This window comes from Apis mellifera, linkage group LG12, assembly GCF_003254395.2.
Source record: "Apis mellifera strain DH4 linkage group LG12, Amel_HAv3.1, whole genome shotgun sequence".
NCBI classification, from domain to species: Eukaryota; Metazoa; Arthropoda; class Insecta; order Hymenoptera; family Apidae; genus Apis; species Apis mellifera.
This window is the reverse complement of record NC_037649.1, coordinates 11,356,936-11,377,436: the sequence shown is the minus strand read 5'-3', so window position 1 is coordinate 11,377,436 and position 20,501 is coordinate 11,356,936. Positions and strand designations below refer to the sequence as shown.

At 34.3% G+C, this 20,501-nt stretch overlaps 1 protein-coding gene and 1 non-coding gene across 5 annotated transcripts in view; both read left to right on the top strand.

Moving 5' to 3' along the window:
* Positions 1-2,799: 2,799 nt before the first annotated feature.
* The window catches only part of LOC726204 (transcription factor cwo), a 34,631-nt gene continuing 16,929 nt past the window's right edge, over positions 2,800-20,501 (top strand). Inside the window, exons 1-2 of one of the 4 annotated variants that reach the window (XM_016915518.2) lie at positions 2,800-2,827; positions 4,912-5,023. In XM_016915518.2, the coding sequence (XP_016771007.1) occupies positions 2,815-2,827; positions 4,912-5,023 (125 nt within the window). In that variant the 5' untranslated portion in view covers positions 2,800-2,814. Of the gene's footprint in view, positions 2,828-4,372; positions 4,671-4,902; positions 5,554-20,501 lie in introns of those variants that run through there. The other 3 variants (XM_006566849.3, XM_001121958.5, XM_026444481.1) reach the window with 3 other exon arrangements.
* Mir3781 (microRNA 3781) lies at positions 6,550-6,659 on the top strand. The gene has a single exon (NR_039479.1). It is a non-coding gene; the product is annotated as a microRNA 3781 (primary transcript).

Here is a 20,501-nt window from a genome sequence, read left to right as displayed (position 1 = left end):
TTTTTTTTAACTTTTATATGTTAATTAAATAAAAAAAATATTATTAAGTTGATTTTTAAAGAATTGAAAATTTGATTCTACTATATAGTTGCATATATTGATTTTTAATTTATCATGGGAGTGTAGAGTATATAGAAAATATAATTTCAGAGTTATTGTTTTTCATTAATTCTTATATTAAAACTATTTGCATAATTTCTTTATGTATTTTCAAATATGTTGATTCGATTTATTTGGAAGATTAAATTGAATTAAATTTAAATACAAGATAATAAAATGTACTTGTATATTATTTAAAATTTACATAAAATTTACACGATAAAAAGGAGAGAAACATTCTTCGTGGGATTCTCAGGTTTAAGTATGAAATCAGTTCGGAGTTTGTTTCTTGGGAACGTGCGGACCTATGAGGATTTCTTCACGGGAATCGAAATCTACTCAGGGTAAGAAGGGAACATGACGTAATGTCTATAATTATGTATCGGCCAGGCGAATGTTCTAATTTGCCAAGGACAAATGAACGGACATTTCTGCGAGACGTGATTTTCAGGCGATAATCGAGGGGAAGCACCTCGATGCACTCGACGATGCAATCACCGTGACGTAATTGCTTTCACGTGCCCTCACTCGACCCTTGTGTAACGTTCTTTTTCTCTCTTCCTTTTTTCTTTTTCTTTTTTTTCTTTTTTTTTTTTTTCACCGTTCTAAAACCGTGACCACATCAATTTCACTTTATCACGTCATTATTAATTCAACGTTCTTCGGTTTTATGTAATGCGAATTACGTGTTCTTCGAGCATTACATAAAAATTAATACGAAGGGTCCAGAAAATAAATGGCATATTTCATCGATCGAAATTTCGAAAATAATAAAAATTTTAATCAATAATGAAGTTTATAATTGTAATAGACAATGGCCATCGAAAATATGCAAATATAGATGAATATTCATCGACATGCATCCAGCCACAGTAGCAATTATATTTCTAAAAATCACATTAGGATGATAATCACTGTTTGAACAATGTATAATTTAATCTTTGTTAAAAAAAAAGTCCGTCAAGTGCTGTAGAAAGAACTCAAATTGTTCCGTCTCGATAGAATTCGGAATCAAAAGTTAAAGATCTGACTATGATACTCTATCAAATCTTTTTCTATATGAATATGTACAACTATTCGAGTATGTATCGTTATTTGAACGGTCAATTGACTAACATTAGGTTTAATAATTTCGTTTCGGAACAGGCACGAAGACCAAGTCGATTAATTCACGACACAGGACACGTAATGGTGTACCAGATCAAGAATAGCACGGAGTTGCCACAGATTGAGTTTATTTTCTCCTGAGCCGTGTAGAAAATAAGACATCTATTTTCGAATCGGTCGCGTTATGCGCGTACTCATGCATACGTCAAGTTCGTAGTTGCTTTAAAGGGAGAACGAATCAAAAAGTTTATTTTTTTATTGATACACATATAACATAATATATATTGAATATATAAAATTTAAAATTTCTTCAATTTGAATATATTGATTGAATATGATAATGATTATAATTTAATATAAATAATGATATAATTTTTGTTTCGCGTAAACATAAAATTTCATCGTTTCGATTATTTTTTAAATTATTATGTTTAAATAAAAAAAAGGAATATATCATCGCATGATAAGCAATGTATGATAGAAAAGTAAGAAGAATCGTTGTATTTTCAATTTCCTAAAGTTGTAGACGTTGTGTTTACAGATTGGATCGTTCATCTTGAATTTACTAATCCAGTAGTAAGTTAACGTTTACACAAGCACAAATGCTTATACTTTCTAGTTCGTCTGTAAACGTTCAACATCATAAAAATGTTTCGTAATGCGTAAATCTCTGCTAACAAAAACGCATCGTTAGCTACATTCTTTTCACGCGTTCACTGTAATTTTTTTTTTTCAATTTTAATGCAGTCGCGCGATCGCGATTAATAAACGCGTGATCACTTGCACGTGTTCAATTGTGTAAGTATGTATATGTAATGGAAACAAGATCTGGATTCCACAGGTGACCCGCAAAACTAGAAAAGTATGTCGCTTATAATAAAGCATAATGATCAAGATTAAAACCATTTAATTTTGCAGTCGGTTAGATACTATACTGTTTCTAGTTCCCCCTCTTTTTTTTATGTTTCATTGTCCGTAATAGAGTCATATAATGTTACAATTTTACTCATAAAGATTGTCACATTGTTAAATTCTACTATTATATGTACTATATATGTTATGTATAAAAATATGCATGGTTGGAAATTAGTTTTCAAATCGTTGTGTTAATAATAGGTAATATAAAATATCGATTTTAATTATGCCAAATAAATTTATTATCCATTTTAAAAACTTGATCGTTCTAATTTAATTAAAATCATATAAAATACATATATAAAATTTTATTCATTTTCCATAAATGTGCTGCAATAATTGTTACGAATCCATAAATTTGTATTCATACGAAGTAGCATTGATGTTGAACAATTAAAATTTAATTATTCAACTATTCGTTGGATCAAAATGTCTGGGAGGATGCGATGTGTACGTATATAACGTATACATGAACGATCCACAGAGAGAACGCAAACGCCACAGTATAAACACATCATCGAATTGAGCGCGAACGAGAACTATCATTACCGCGTCCTCGTGTCACAGCGGAGCCTGAATACCCGTCGAGTTTGCGGTCTTGTAAGTACTCTGTTTTAATCCAATCGGAGGAAAGAAGAAAGAAAGAACTCACAACGCATAGATCGTGATCGAGAATAAACAAGGACGAACGGAATGAAACAAAAGGGTGAGGAGAGAGATGATCGATAGTTTCGAGTTAGGAGAAGGGATGCAGCCGTTGAAGAGAACCAAAGGAGAATGATGAGGGAAAGAGAGGTAGAGCGAGCGCGTGACAGAACACGTGACCGGGAGCACACGGTGCTCGCGTGACCGGCCCCGTGACGTCACGCGCACGTGTCACATAGCGTGGTAACCGCTTATCCCTCTCTTCGTTCGACTCCGCGTCCCAACGAGCGTTCCACACCTTCCGTGCCCCTCCACACATTCACCACTCCCCGCGTTGGTCAGTAACGTCTCAAGTCCCCACTTTACCCCCTTCATCATAGACTTTCACCGAGAAAGTTATCTTTTTTTTCTTGTATATCTTACCACCCCCGTAATACTTAACACTTTTGCCTTGTTTGTTGAAATGTTATGAACAAACGTGAATTTGCATCATAGTTACGTGACACGGCACGATCCTCCTTTAGATCGACTGAAAAGAATAAAAAAAGTAGTTAGTTTCTCTTCGACGAATATTATCGAATCGTATGGACAAGATTCCAACGAAATGGAAGGGTGAAAGTGTTGTGCGCTTGAGAAATTTATTTGATTTTATCGCATGATATTGGATGATATTAGTTTAAAATACTTTAGTATCGTGTTGTATGACGCTTTCGAGAATCGTAAAATAATTTTATCAGTGACATGATTATTTATCATTAAAGATACATATATTATTCGTTTTTTTATTGTCTTCAATGGAAATTTATGATCCTTGATTTTTGATATGATGAAAAGAAATAAGTGTTACCTATTTGATACGTTTAATATTAGACAGGGATACGAATTTATTTTATGTTTCTACTATGATGAATGCAATATATAAGTATTTTTCATTATTATCAATTATTAATTATTATTTTCATCAATATATAACTTTTGCAAACAAGATTTTAAATTATCAATGTGTTTTATTACTGTGGGTTCTATAACTTATCTTGAAATAATATTTTCATATTGAATTATGAAACAATGATCGATTTTTGAAATAAGATAATTGATAAGAGAAAAAAATAAGATCAATTAAAAAAAATAATGTTTAGGTATAGATTAATCTTTTTTGTTTTTGTTTTTGTACAATATACAGCACGCGAAAGTTATTTCGAGATCATCATATCGATCCACGCGTAATATTATCAACACGTGATGTACTAAGAACAAATTGTCTTATCAGAGAATTTCGCAAAGCTCCGCAAACGCACACTCATCGGTATGTTATCGTCGCTGAAAGATATCGTAGATTACGAAAAAAACTACGTAACAATTGCCCAATTACTATCTGTAATTTATATAATTTAATAACGAAGAATTAGTTCGATAAGAAGATGAAGATGATGATGACAATAGTATCTGTAAACATTCATTTCGAACGAACGGCAAAAATTATTGATTGATCGCATTAAATGTTTGAGTCGCGTGGTTCCGAGATCGATAGTTCCATGCCTGAGATGGTTCTGGATCGCTCCCACCAGTGGCTTGCGTGCCACACCGCGGACCATCGCGAGAATCGAACAGGGCCGCGCATTATACGCGTAGTGTAGCCTGCTAAGGAGACGACACGCGTTTATATATATACGTTGTGATACGAACTATTCAAACAAAATCCCTTTTATTTTTGTCAATCTGAACAATTGCAATTACGAATCTATATATGGTACGACGTATCGCGTCAATAATAAAGAGGACGCATACAATTGATCGAAAATTCAAGCGTGTATGTAACATAATTATTGGTCCAGGAGCATCGTCAAGGCCACACGTGAATCACGTGAAATTCGTACAATGCATGTATATGCATCTAAAGAAGGGTATCTATAAGTTCTGAATACGGTGATCGGGAATAAATGCGCGTTCAATTATTAATTCTGTCAGTTAGTATATTGTGAAATTTCGCGCTCGAAAACGAGTCAACGGCCTTATCATAGTTCACATTTATAGCTAGGTTGTGTTTCTCTGTTTTTTTTTTTTCTAGTAATCGCCTCTTTGTATGGAAACGGTTTATATACGGACAAGAGATCGAGTTTAAAAATTTGATCGTTATGCTTATAGGAGATCGCTGTAACGAGAGATCGATCTACGATCGCCGGTTCCAAAAAAAGAAATCGGGAAGTAGGAAGAAAGACGGAGAAGAAAAGAAGAGGGCGCCAGTACAGATATATCGGTGAGTGTGACTGGACGGAAAGACGTGGGCGATTCCCAAGTACCGGCCTCCTGATCCGTCGTGTCGTTTCGAGTGTGTCAGTGAGTTTGTGGAGGCGAACCTAACCTAGTCGTCGAGTGTGCACTATCGATCAAGAAGTCGGTTTAAAGAGAATTTAACTTTTTTTTTTGAAAAACTGGTTATGTATACGTAATTTTAAAATCAGTGCAAATACGTTTGTGCGTATCGTTCAATTTCACGTCCAATTAAAGCAACTTGCTTGTTTAACATACGTGTTACAATCATAAATTGAAAAAAAAAGTTTTCGGTTCCCGGTGTGAAAACGGAAACGGATTGAGATAACAAGGTGAAGGAAGGTTAATAATAAACGAGAAGAGGAAGCGAGAGGAAGAGAAGCTAACGGTGATAGTAATTCGAAATTGGAAGTGATCGTGTTGTGCATTGGAAACGATTCTATGCGGCAAGATGATGGAGACACAGAATTATTGGGAGGATAACTCCGCTCATTCTATGCAAGTAAAATACGAGAGGTAAGTATTGTAAATTAGTAGTATTGGTATTTTAAACAATAATTCGCAGAAATTTTTTAATTTATTAGAAAGTTTAATACATTTTTTTTTTTTTTAACAAAAGTAATATTAATTTTATAATAATTACAACTTCTCAAATATTAAGTAAAAAGGGCTTATGATTATTATTTTTTATGTTATTGTTATCGTTTCGGTCATATATAATATAATATTATAAAGCACTTCGCACGCGACATGAATCACCGCTGCATTCTAGATTCTTTCTCAACGGCAGAGGAACGTTCCACGCTGTCGACCTTGCCGGCATATTATTCAGTCTAATACCATCCAAAAATATTTACATGGATCTACCACAAGCTACATTGAGAACGCTCATTAAGTAGGGTGAACCATTGTTCGCGTGACTCGCGTTCGTACTGATATATTGGCAATCTTAATTGTATACACGTGGAACTGTTCAAAAATAAGTGATCATACAAATTTGATATTACACTGTATATAAAGTTTTGAAAATTTATCTTATTTCAATGTATGGTTCGTTGGTTATATAAAACTATAAACGTGGGATAGACAAAATAATACGTATTATTGTGATTACGCTCCTGTCGCGCAATCTTGTTTAATTAAATTATTTAGATTCATGATAATAATTCTGTTTAGGACAATTTGCGTAAAATTAATTTGATTTTTCGCAATTGATATTTATATCAGAAAATCTTACAAAAACCGAATAAATAGTGTCCCATTAATTTATAGGAAAGATTACTACAATCTATACATTGGCTGATAGGATAACTATACATCTTTCGTTATCATGAATATATAGGTGTCTGATTTTGACATTCTTGCTCTCCTCTCGCTTAACCCTTCTTGCTCAACGTTCTTTTCCTTATTTTATACGATGTTGATAAGACCAATACTGATATGACTTGTCTCGTCTCGAAAGTCCATATATTGTCAAAAATTCATGGCCGCATCAAAGATAAGATAAATTACGAAGAATTGGCTCTATCGTCGGTGATTGATGTCAATTAAACGCGTATACATATGAATATGGCGAGTTGTGTATAAGTGTAAGTGATTGATCGATCGTGGATTCAAATTCAAGGAGATTCAACGATCTGTGAACAGTGCGGCACAGTGAATTGAAAATCATTCATCAAACGCGATGTAAAAGTAATTATAATTTCATTATAATTTATTATTATTATAATCTATAAATATTTATATATGAATATAGTATTGCAATGAATGAAACGAGTAACAATTTTTTGACTCGAAATAAGCAAATTGCTATGTCCATTTTTTTATTTAAACGAAGCCAAAATTCGAAAACATTTTAAATTATATAGTGAGATGACAAACCACTTTTCTTTCAAAAATAACATCGTAGAAATCACTCGATGATTTGCCGCTACCTCAAACTCGTTTTTCGTATTTTCTTTCATTCTATTGGAGAACAAAAGCAAATCGAGCAATATAACTGATCGCAAAGAATCGCAACAAGATCAATCGTTATTAAGCGTCATTTAAGTATCTATCAAGTTTTTTATTAATACTTTTCACTTTGCACGAGGAAAAAGGATAGATATCGCTACATCGAGATGTAATTTGGTAAAAAAAATATCATTGATATTTATTTTCTATTTTCTTTATCAAGGAAAGTGAAGGAAAGTCGCGTTTACATGTATTCATGTCGCTCGTAACGAGTGACTTTCACGAGTATGTCAGCACGGTTGGTCATAACACTTGCGTGAGATCGAGAATAGACTGGAGACATAGTGTTCGTATACATATATCGAGACGAGGGGCACGCTGCGACGCTCGCAGTAACCGGACAATTTCTTCGAGCTATAGAATACGGTTTCGCATGTTGGCCGCTTGAACCGTTGCATCGGCCATTGACACTGTAGATCGATCCGTACGGATTTATTTGAGTACCATTTATACAGCGCGTAAACGTATGCGTATCCCGTACTGCATGTGCTCGCGGACGACTTTTTTTTTCCCCCTTCGTTTTTATTCGTCTTTGGAGATATTACACCGATTTCATTACTATATCGTTTCTTGCAGTTTCAAGCAGAGGTGTAGTCAATGGTTGAAGTAAATCAAAATGTTCGATCCAACGTTACTATTCGCAAGGCATACGATGAAATCATCGTTTTTTTTTAAAAAATTTGGAATAACGGAATTGTGGATATTGGATTTGTAAAAATTTATAGATTTTATATTTTCATGATAATGAACGCAAATTCTATAAATACGAATACGTATGATATTACGTGAAATTTGATTAATCGATTAACCAATTTCGAAAGAGCAATAACTTTTTATGCTTTTTATCGAGTATTCCATGCAGATAAAACTATGGTCTCGATTGGCTGTATATAGATACTTTTGATAGTACGAACCATTGTGACAATGACACCTTGGTTTTTGTGCCATGGAAGATGATCACGTTAATTGACGTAATCTGAGTAAACGACTGCGTCATGGAAACTAACGCATACTTACTCGAGAATGTGTGTGGGCGTATATTACGTATTCGAGGATTTTGGATTCGATATCATATGTACATACGCATTGCGGACGACAGAGAGTACGGTACTGGTAATTTTCCCAAAGCGGATATTTTTTTATAGACTTTTTATTTCGATACTTTTATATATCTTTTTATACATTTTATTAAAATTAAAATAAAATATTTCGTAGGTAATGTAGCGGGATTAATGTAAATAACGTAGAAAAATGATTAATCATATTATATTTCATTTATAAATATAAAACGATATATTTATAGAATGAATTTTTCATTAGTTTGATCTTATTAAGATCAACAGATCATTGGTTTTTAAATTTCTTCCACGTATTTTCTGGAAAATACGGCAAAAGAAAATCCTTGGATTCGCTGGTAAGTTGTAACGACCGCGTTTCTCTGCTTTCCGTCACGTAGGCACGGGTCTCTCCTGCTCGCGAGAATTCGCAAACATAGGCCTGCAATATCGATTGGATCGTTAAGATGTCTGCAAGTGTTCTATATTTATCCTAGGAATGTTATAATAATCGCACACGCGTATGATTTTCCGCAAGCTTTCCAATTTATCTTTTCCCGTTTAAGAAAAGTTGAGCGATTAAATGGAAAGATCGGTTCGAAAGAAGGATAAATTTTCGAATTTTTTTCGGGCACTAGAGATACGTAATCATTTTCGTAGCACGGATTTCTTGGAATGTGATGATGGAAACCGCAAAGCACCTGCATCCTCGAACAATAGCGGCGTGCATATGGAGGTCGATGCAATGGAGAAGGGGATTACATCGATCAGCGATAAATTACGGTCACAGGAGACAACGGCGTCAACCACTCGACAATGACCGTCGTTGCATTCTCGATGCAATTAATGTCTCTCTCTCTCTCTCCTTCTTACATTTATGCGTGAAACATAGATTCGATCTTACTGTTTCTGTTTCACCAGCATCTTGACACAGATAGTTTTCCCCCTTCGAGATGTCGCATATAGTGAAACAAAGCAAAAGTCCTTTCACGTACTTAAAATGCATCCGGCCGGTTTCTTTTCTCTTCGCGACGAGATGTTACGATTACGTGTCGTTATAAAATCACCATCATCGTCATCATTGCTGCCGATAATAAAAGAGAAAAAATTATGCATTTGTGCATCACAAACAACTTTTCATTTCGTGTACTTCGAAAAATCACGAGTATGCATGCGTGCGAACTGAATAATGCCCGAATAAGGAATATCGATCGATCGATATTTATCTTTCCCATTTTTCGATCGATCAGTGTGCAATGTTATGCTACGAAAATGATTACGTTGATTTTGATTATTGAAGATTTGTTAAATCGTATCGTCGATCAATCATACGATCCTTATTTTCTTCACGCTCCTCTGAACGTGATTTTCAACACGATGTAGATAATATAGCGTTGGAACGCTCGTGAAGAAGGCTAGGTGGAAAATTTCGACGATAAAGCGGTAAGTGTTGGTAGATAAGGTATTTAACGAATGGTGCGCGAAGTTCATGATACAATTCCTTCTCTTCTTTATGAAAATTCCGTTCCGCTAACGACTCGTCCATTAATTCCTTTTTATTGGCAATCGGATTGCTGCGGTCGGTGCATAATTCCCGAGGGACGTTCAGTGTCGTTGAAGAAAAAGTGAGAGTTACCTTGGCAATTCCATCGTTGATCGACCGTGTGCGTTTTCATAGGTGCGCGCCTCGGGAAGGTCGGGGGAGGGGAGGGGAGGAACGACTCCCCGCCCGATCAATGTGTGTATGCACGTGTATAAGCGAGCGTGGTAAATAAACCAGCGATTTCATTAGCGGTAGGGAGATGACTCGTCGTGAAAAACTTTGAATTATTGTGTCAGAAACGAAAGATAAACGTCACTCGTTGGAATACTCGTCCAATTTGAACTCGTACTTTTCTTCGAATAGAACTAAATATATTTTCTGATCGATCAGATCTTTAAAAAAAATTGCAAATTTTCTCGAAAAAGGGGAAATCGTTTGTACGGTGGTTGAACGATGTTCGATTTATTTCTTTTTCGTCTTTATCTGTGATTCATTCCAATGATTACTTTTCTCTAAAAATAATCGTTTGAACGAACGATTTTCGTATCAATTCTACATCGTTCGTTCTCTCCGGTCCGACGATATTGGTCGTTTTCGATGTTGTTCGAATCACGATCCGAACAAGTCAAGGTTCAACTCGAGAAATCGAGGTCGGCACGAACAGATTTAACCACACCGGTGAAACTATTTGTAGGATTATGAAATGTAGTTCGTGGCCGTTTCTCGCGGGATAACGAGTTGTTTTGTATCCGTGGCAACGTGGATCAAGTCATTTCTCACAATCTCTTTGATTATTAATTTTCGATTCCATTACTCGTCATCTCTTTTCTTTGCGATCAACAAATTTTTACGGATACCCGGAACGATGAGTTTGCGCCAGAATTTAATTGGATTTTTGAATTAGAAAACTGTTTCATTTCCAAAGAAATTTATAATTTGATTTATTCGGATCGAAGAAAAGAATGGAAGTATTTACTTACTTCGAAGAATTTCAAAGAATTTCATTTAAAAGTTTGAAACAAATTATACTTACGTGAAATTATTTATCTCGTGTGTCAACTATTTGTATATATCAAATTTAATATTAATCTTCGTTTTCTAGGCGTAGAATAGAAGTGATGCGTCGTCTATTCGAAGTACCTAGCAGCTGTGGATTGTGATTGAGAAACAAAATCTCGTAATATTTACGAAAGAATTCGATCTATTTCTGCAACTTATAAATCTTTCTTCAAGTTACCAAGAAAAATTTAACGTCATATTTATCATTCGAGAAAGAATATTATAACTTTACGTAGTTTCTAATTTTTATAAATAGGTAAAATTAAATCGAAAGATACAATATCGTAAATGCATTTGCAAAAGTATTCATTCCATGGATAAATTTTAACGAAGCTTCTACTTAACTTTTATTCTCGTAGAGGAAGAAAGAAATGTTTCAGTTTTCATATTTTACAAATAAAAGAAAATCTACCGAAGTTCCCATCGAGTTATTCAAGACGGAAAAACGTAGACGCGATGCATCATGGTCGCTAGCGAAAGCGTAGCAAAATTATGTCATCGCGTAGACATTTTTCGCGTTCGTCCAACTTTCGATCGCGTCACGATTCGTCCGATTCCTTCGAATCGCCAAGATATCGTTTCTCGCCTTCAGGAATCGAAAGAGAAAAGATCAGGGGACGAAGAACTGGAACTGCGAACGGTACGATTAGCTAGCACTAGAATCGGTGCTAGACAAGAGTCACGTTGCTTAACACGCGCTTCGAGCTCGATCCGATGTAGGTTAGCATTTTTACGCGGTCGTCCCGGTGTATACAAATACGACATACCGTGGCATGCAAAACAATGCCGGTGTATTATTGACCACGTGTCACATACCAGATGCTGTTCTTACTTTAAAACTTTTCCCAATCTGTTACGAGGAATTTTGATTAATTTCGATCCAAACGTTTTCCCTGATGAAGGGCGTGTCTCTATTTTTCCAAGAAAGATAGAGGCGAATTTATACAGATTTTTACGAATTAATCGAGTTCCAATAAAAAGGAATCGAGTCGTTTTTTTGTATCGCGCATCGACTCTGAAATTCTATTTTCACGTTTCCCCACTCGGACGTTTTAGAATTTTAATTATAACCAAAGTGTGTTGTGTTATTCCACGTCGTATCCTTGATCTTTCGTCGACCCCGGCCACACGTCATCTTCGTGTAACTATGCGATTTCGCGAGGGTTTTTGGCATAGTTGTTTACGCAATTTGCTTGAATTACATGCTTGACACGTGTGGGGAGGTTAATCAACGATACTGTCGCGATATCGCGCACATTGGCCAACCAAGCACTTCATTTTCAAGAGTTTCTCGGAAATGATTCCTCGATATCCGAAGCAAAGAAAAAAGAGACCGTGTTCTTTCGTAATATTTCGACTTTTTACCTTCCTATCGAAAAATTAACAATGTTTTTTTTACTTCGTTTCCATCGACGTATCCGAGAAACGATCGTTTATGATCGGAATTTAGTGAAATTAAATTTGAGTTTTTATCGTTAAATGATAAATCGATTTTGCGCTCAAATAGAAAGACTAGATAGAACGCTTCGTAATTGATAATTAAGCGCGACAAGATCGGTCCGCGTTCAATGTCCGCGATAATTCGTCAAATGTTCGTGAGAAATCGTGCGAACCGATCATTTCCCTCGGTTTAGTTGCTGGTTATATAGTTGTTTCTCTGCACGAATTAGAATGATTTATGGCGAGAAATTGGAAATCAGATTTTCCTTGTGAAACATACGCGAAGCTTGGATATTTGTGTAGAAAAAAAATTTTCATTTTATTAGTAACGTATCACGTTTTCGAATCAGTGATCGATCTTTTCCCCTCTACTCTAAAACTTTCAGAAACTTTCATTATCTCTATGATTTTCGCTTCTACTATCGATTCTTCCTTATTATTATTTCCAAAAAAAAAAAAAAAATTGTCTTCGTTATCTAATTCTCTTAATAAATATAACTCTGCAATTACTACTACTATAAATCGTTCTCGTAAGTTAAAAAAAGTCGAATAAATTTCCTATTTACCGAGAAGGCTTGCATCAAAGATAAAGCGTATCGTATTTGTCGTCGGTCAAAGGAAAGTGTTACTCACTCTCATTCCCGCTAGTTACGATGCTTCCGACGCTAGGTTACGCAAACGGTAACGAACCATCTAAGATTAGAGAAAGAGAAAATAGAGGAAGAAAGGATAGAGAATAAGAATATCTACGTGTGTCACGTATAGGTGGTGCGCAACGGGTGCAAATCGCGAGTTAGAAATCGAGTCGTATATCGGTATAAATTGCATCAGCGGACGGATCGTCACGTAGAATTTTTTTTTTTCTTTTTCGACCACCCGTTACGTACCACGTGTGCGTGCATGCAACACGGCGTACATTTATACATCGTGACTTTCTACTCGCGAGTAGACGTTCGTCCAACTACCACGTTCACGTAAGGCGCGCAATCGATCGAATTATACATACATACGGTTGCTCGCCTCGTGTAACGAGGCTACGACGAGGAGAGAGGGAGGGTTGCCCTTAAACGCTGCCCTATCGTCTGCCGTTCGTCATCGAGGTTCGTAATCGCGCGGGCATAAGCCCTATTTGCCCTACGATACGATACGCACGGAGGCGTAACATCGTCACGATGCGCGTATGCGAAATGTATTCATTGCTATTCACGTGTCGTCCGCCCGACACTGTCGGCCAGACCTCGTCGGTTATCGACACACGTAGCAACGATAATACGGACGATGGTATATGATGGAACGTTCTCGGTCTCGTGAAACCGTTCGTTCCTTCTTTCTAATCAATTATTTCCCGTTTTCGATGATTCATCATTCGTTGGGGGAAATTGCCGTAGATATGACGGGATGACTCGGTTAAATCAGTTCCATCAGACTGGTTTCGAGACTGTTAAAATATAGTATCACTATCGATCTATCCTGTTATCCCGAATTTGTTTCAATATATCCTTCGTATTTTAGATTTAATTTTTTTTTTTTTAATAATAATATACAATTATTATTAATTAGTTTGAAATTGAATTTATCGAGATCGATGATCAAGAACGATGACAATTTATTATTTTTATTTATACGTATATAATACATATAATCGTTGCATGACTATTTATTAATATATATATATATCTCTTTCTCTCTCTCAATAAACTTAACGTTCAAAAATAATTCTCTGCTCTTTCGGAAAAGCTAATATTTTCACGTGTATACTTAGGAAAAAATTAATCACGTCGAAATTTTATTTTTTTTCCCCAAAATCATTCAATTTTAGATAAAATATTTATCTACCCACTCGATTTATATGAGATTTTTGTACGTGGTTAGTGCGTCACTGAACGATCGAATGATTCATTCGTTGAAAATTAGGTTTACCGTTGATCGTGATTTTTTTTTTTTTTTAATCTCGCATCTTGTCGAGAACATTTAACAATTTAGTTTAACTTTGAACAATTTTTTTAATATGAAATAATCTGTATCTTGAAAGGAAAATTGCACGAAACCGAAATGATAATTATAATGTTAATTAATAAATCGATCACAAAAGTTTAACGTAAATTCACGAAATCGTTGTGCGTGAGTACGTTTCGGAGGGATTGCACGTTCAGAAACTGGAAATTTCTGCAATTTCTTCAACTTATCCCAAGTATTGTCACGTGTCTGTCTACTTTTCCACTTCGCGACACCATACTATGTTTGCAAATTTAAAACTCAACCGATTCGTTCCAGATTTATCGCGGGATTGCCTTGCTATTTGTGTATGCGTAAAAGTCGCTAACAAGAATGATAAACTGTCTAAAGAAATAATTACCGCGTCGATCGCTCGATAAAAATATCCTAGGTTCGTGTGGTTACGAACGCATTACGTACCTACTTTACGCACGTGAATACGTTGGTATACACGATATGATATAATGCGAAAGCAAATGCCGTTGATGATGCCATGTTTTAACAGAGAGATCGTGAAAAGATGTTGAATAACTCTCGATTACTTTGATCATTTCGAAGAAATAAAATACGAGTTATAATTAATCATCTTTGTTGACAAATCGTTTGATTTTTGAAATTTTAAATTATATAGAATTAATTATATAGAATGCGTTTAACATTAAAATTATAAAAGATGAATTGTTCGTGATTTTAAATTTTCTTTTGTTCGATTAAACAAAATTAAACTTGAATCATGTATTTCTATTTTCTTCATTTTGATTTATTTATAATTATTATTATTAACAGTATTATTAACAAAATATTGAGCGAGGAAATGATAGAAATAAAAGTGTCTGATTTGATTTTCAGAAATTTCAGCTATAAGTATATATATAGCGTGTGAAACGGATTTTATTCCATCATTGAAGAAGAATGATTCGCGATAAACGATGGATTATTAATCTTGAAACAATGTAGTTAACACGATGACACGTATGAATTCATTTGGTTCGCGGAGACAAAAATATAACATCACACTATTCATCGTTTTCTTTGTTTACGGATTCACGTCGTTCACAGTTTGTTGGAAAACGTAACGCTAACTATTTATTTAACCATTGCCAAATTTACGAAATTTATTTGCATTGTAACGAGTATTTTGTAATTGAGAATGTTAGAGTTGGAGGGAAAAATTTATACACTTGATGTCACTGTTTGTAAATTTGTCGTTGTATTTTCTTTGCGGAAGATGAAACGAGATCGTTCGCCTAAAATTTCCATCGTGCGACATCGGAAGATGAATAATTCGTTACATTTATAAAATGGTCAGGATCGCGAAGAATCGTCGGCATATAAAGAGAGAAAACAGGTCGTCCCCTGACTGGATAGCTGACGCACGTGAACACGAGGCAGCCAATAGTGTGGGTGCAACCATATGTGAAAGTGACAGCACGTACGGCGGGCAGAGCCAACTAAAGTGGTGGGTAGTAAGGTCGATGAAGGACGTTGTGAACTACGAGTATTTAAATTGTTGTCGGATCTTTTGTGACCCGGATTTCGTACCGATTAATAAAATCCACGTTGTAATTACGACTCGTGCGTGATTTCGACGATCGATTTGTTGACCAACAGTCCTCCCTAATCGAAATCTTTTTTTATATATACGAGCACGAAAAATGGAAAAATTGACTCGATCGTTGGGCGTTTAGTAAATAAACGAACGTTTATTTTTAATTATTTTGATGAAATATTATCTTTCGAAAGAAATATTGCTCCTCTTTTTTTTTAACGATCGATTTTGATTTTTCGACGACACGAACCAAACACGGAACACGCTCACTGCCAAAGTTCTTACAACGTTTTTATATCCATCAAGGTCCACTTATACGCAGAAACGTACGCTTACTCGAAATGTACGCTCCACTCCATTTTCTCGAGACAAACAAGGAAGCGTACCGTTCATCGTACGAGGATTCCATCTTATTCGACCTCCATTTTTGCACTTCCTTTTCCTTTGTTAATCGCCCGGTTAACGAGCATACAGTAACAGGACAATCGAAATTACTCGGTGTGCACGTACGTGACACGTACGATTCGGTTGTCGAGCGTAGTTTTCGCGGATATTCTTGTTCCAATGGGCGGATCCGTATAATTGTAGCCGCTATTAATGGAGAGTAACTCGTAAATCTCGGCTTACGAAATCGCAGCTTCGTGCATCCCGTGCTGTTGCGCGCGCAAGATGAATGCCAGTATAATTCATTGGATGGAAAAAAGGAAATAAATATCTCGTCGCACGTGTCTCGTGGAAACAGAATCAAGTTCAGATAGTGGAATTCACGGAGCATTTTGCAGTTATCATCAGTTTTGATATAAAATAATCGTTGCGTAACTTACTTACTTACTTAGCGACACGTGAACACGTATTAATTTGTAACGAGTATGAAAATACGATGGATTGATAAATTAGGTTAATTTATGGTATAAAAAGTCTTATAGTATCGTATTCTCTAAAAATCGCAATCAATCTTTTCATCGTAACTGTTTTAATTTTTTCCTATTGATTTCCATATTAATTCAAAATTATTTTCGACTTTGGCTCCGAGTCAATTTCGAAATATTATCGTCCAAGGTGCAAAAAATTTAATATTACTAATTATGCTTTTCTGATTCATCCGATTTTTTATTTACAACTGTCAAGAATATTCAAGATATTTCTTTTATTCATTTTTCGACCGTATTAATATCGTATTGTAATTTCGAAATTCAAAAGTCTGAAATTATGAGTCATTTATTTTTTTTTAACGTAAAATATTGTCGTAAATGTGGAATAAAATTTTGAAAAAAAAAAAACAAACAAGCAAAGTTTCCATTTAAAGATTTGGAAAGGAAAGTTTGAAAGTTTGAAAAATAAAATTCTAAACTTTCGACTTGATGAAATGAATCGACGTCAATGACGCATCGTTACGCGACCACATTATCGTTTATTTACAAGTGGTATAAGTACAGGTGACGGTGAGGAGATGCTTGCTCGTAGATACGGTTACACAGGTGTGCATCGTGGACGATGTGCAAGCGGTGCATGAAATAAAGAAGAAGGAGGGAAATCGAGTCACATGCCGGAAAATGTCAACCACGTGCAGGTACACGAGGTTCTCGCTTATAACACGTTCAACGTGATTATGCTCGTGCAAGAAACGATGCAGAAAATTGTTTCAGATAATTTACTTGCGTGTTACATCATTTACGGTTAAGCGTGTGGAGAAAAATATCGTGTAACATATTATGAACCACTCGCCACTCGTCGATTAACCCAAGGACATTGTCATTGATTTTTTGGATAAAAAATACATAATGTTATCGAACTGCAAAAAAAGTGTTATTCATCCACGTAATTATAATACGTATACTTTATTCTTGTGCAAATTTTTTATTCCATAATACCACTTGGTTCGTTTAATCAATCTTATATACATCTCCATAAGGGAGAGTTCAAGTTTATTTAATAAGAATGAAAAATAATATTTTCGCCGACATCTCGTCAATTACATAGATCTTTCAATCTTGAAACGAAAAATTGTTACGCAATTATTATTATTATTATTATTTTTTTTTTCGAAATAAATTCTAGAAATTTTCTTTCACAACACTTCCTATTATATTTACATCGAAAATCGTAATAATTGATTAGGTATATGATTTTTAAATTATATAATATATATTTCCTAAGTTTTAAAAAACACTTTCATTCGTTCGCATCGACGATAATCCAAGGTTTCGATATTGCGTTGCAAGATCGAGTGCGTATCAAAATTTTCTATCGTGTTGTCGTCAATATTGTCGTCACATTTCGGTACGGGACATCGCGTAAATAGTTCATAAATTGACGGGAAATGTCAAAGCAAAGTCAATATCATTAACGGATAAAGCGTTGCTGGATATTACATCGATAACGATACGTGGTTATATACGATAATCACTCGGCAATGACGTTCCTTTCATTAGAGAAATTACTTGTGACGTGATTAACCGTGAAATTTCCTTAACGCGAATATCGGCCCGCGTCTAATACAATGGGATTTAAATACATATATCCTTATATAACTATAGTTTAACGTGTTGTCTCTATAAATGATCCATCAAATTTGAGATAGATAAAGAAAAATTGTCGACAATAACGAGAAAATAAGATGACAATTATCTTTGGTATTTTTATTATACAATGTAAAAAAGTGTAACAAAACGTGGAAAATAAAATATCATCGTTTGTTATTCATCGAATATTTTTTGTTATCCGATAATTTTCGTCGCGCGATTGTTTCACATGCGTTCCATCCGATATATTTACATATATGTATATGCGCGCTGTTATTTATATTCGCATGCTAAACGATACGATAACTATATACTTTAACATGTGTTGTGTGCAGTTATTGCAAATATTGACAACGAATCTTTTTTTCCTTCTCGACGTACACGGCGCATCGTGTCCAATTTATCCGTTTTATTTACGTGTGAAAAAAATCATTAATTTGCATATCGTCTTAGAATAAACATAAGAATCGCGGTGTCAAAAACCACAAGCATCTCGTTAAACGAATCGTTAAACTTCTAAGAGATAGAAAAATAAAGCGCGATGCGTGTCAGTATCGCGTGTTCTTCGTTATTCGTCGGGTCTCATCCTTCGTGTAAATGGAATTTATCATTGTGCGACGATTATGCAATTCCGCCACAATTGCGTATATACGATACAACCATGGCCGATGCATTACTTTTTTCACTCCGTTTAATTCCGGAAAACGGGATAGAGGAGGAATGACATACACGGCCGCGATGCGATCGATTTGCGTAATTCCGAGATGTAATTATATAATGTGAAATCGAATTATGTCTCGTAGTCGGAATAATGCTATAAATAAAGCTTTTACACAACAAGTGCATTTGTACGAACGGGAGAAATGTGTTTCCGTTTACAATTAGGTAAACGATGCTTTCGGTCTGGGTAATGTCTTTTATAACACACAGAACGTAACCTTTTTTTTCCCTTTACAAGGAAAGCGTTATATTATCGCTTACGAGATGCTCGATTATAAAAATATGTAAAATTATTCAATGAGACTAAAAAAATCTACGAGGTTAAAAAACTACTGAGGTTAAAATTTCTTGAATTTTATTTATTTTCAATTTAGACTCAATGCACATCATGTTCCTGTAATAATTGCATAATTATTGAAATTTCGAAATTGCACTGAAATTGGAATGCGAAGAAACATTTCTTTAAAAATAAAACTTGACTAAATTATAATGTTGATTAGATGGACTGAAATTAGTACGATAATTTCGTACTACACTTTGATCCAATGAACCGAATAGCCTCTTGCTATTTTCAGTTACGTTGTTTTGGAACACTGTCACGATTATTGATGAACATAAAAAGTACTTTGCTCGGAGCATGTTTGTTACAGTCTAATTAAGGAAAGATATTTATAGTAAGATAAATGATTAATTATATATTACATATGTTAATTGTAAATAGTAAGTTGACATTGTATTTTCAATTTAAAACTAATTTAAAATTAAATCTTTAAGTTTTAGCTTAATGGATTCAAATTGTGTAAATTTTATATATAATTTTTCAATCGTTTTATTAAAGATTTTCGCGATTTTAAAAAATATATTAGAATTATTAAAAATCTATGTTCTTCTACATCCGTGTACACTGATTAAAAATATATTTTCTATACTATGTTTACCTACTCCCGATTACCTACTTTCAATTACAGGATAAACTTTATCAGCTAACATATCTTGCTTGATTTTGATAAGTAGTAAAATTTAAAATTATTAAAAAATTATTATTGCAAAAAATGGAGTTGTAAAAGATAAACGATATATAAACGATAAATATTCTACATGTAAGTATATATATTATATACTTTTATATTAAGTATAAAATTTTTGTTCTTAGAAATATAAAAATAATTTCACGTGTCGCATTTTCTTGAATTATATTTTCTTGATACAAAATTACAAAATTGATTGAGAATTTTAATTGAAACTTTGAAAATTTTCAATTTTAAAATTCTAAAAAAAAAATTTCATATGCCACTTCTTCTTGGATTATAAAATCGAATTTTTTTGAAACATTCAAATTGACATAAGAATTATGACATAAAAAAATATAATTAGAAAAAAAATGGCATGCAAATTATGATATCGACAAAAATTTTAAATAAATTGTATATTATATTACATCACGATTAATAAATTTATAAAATTAAACTTCCTTCGCTGCTCGATGATGATTTTTTATATCTTTTCATTTATGTCTTTCTTGTTTAAACAAAATCATTAATCCTAAAATGAAATTCAACTTTTTTGCC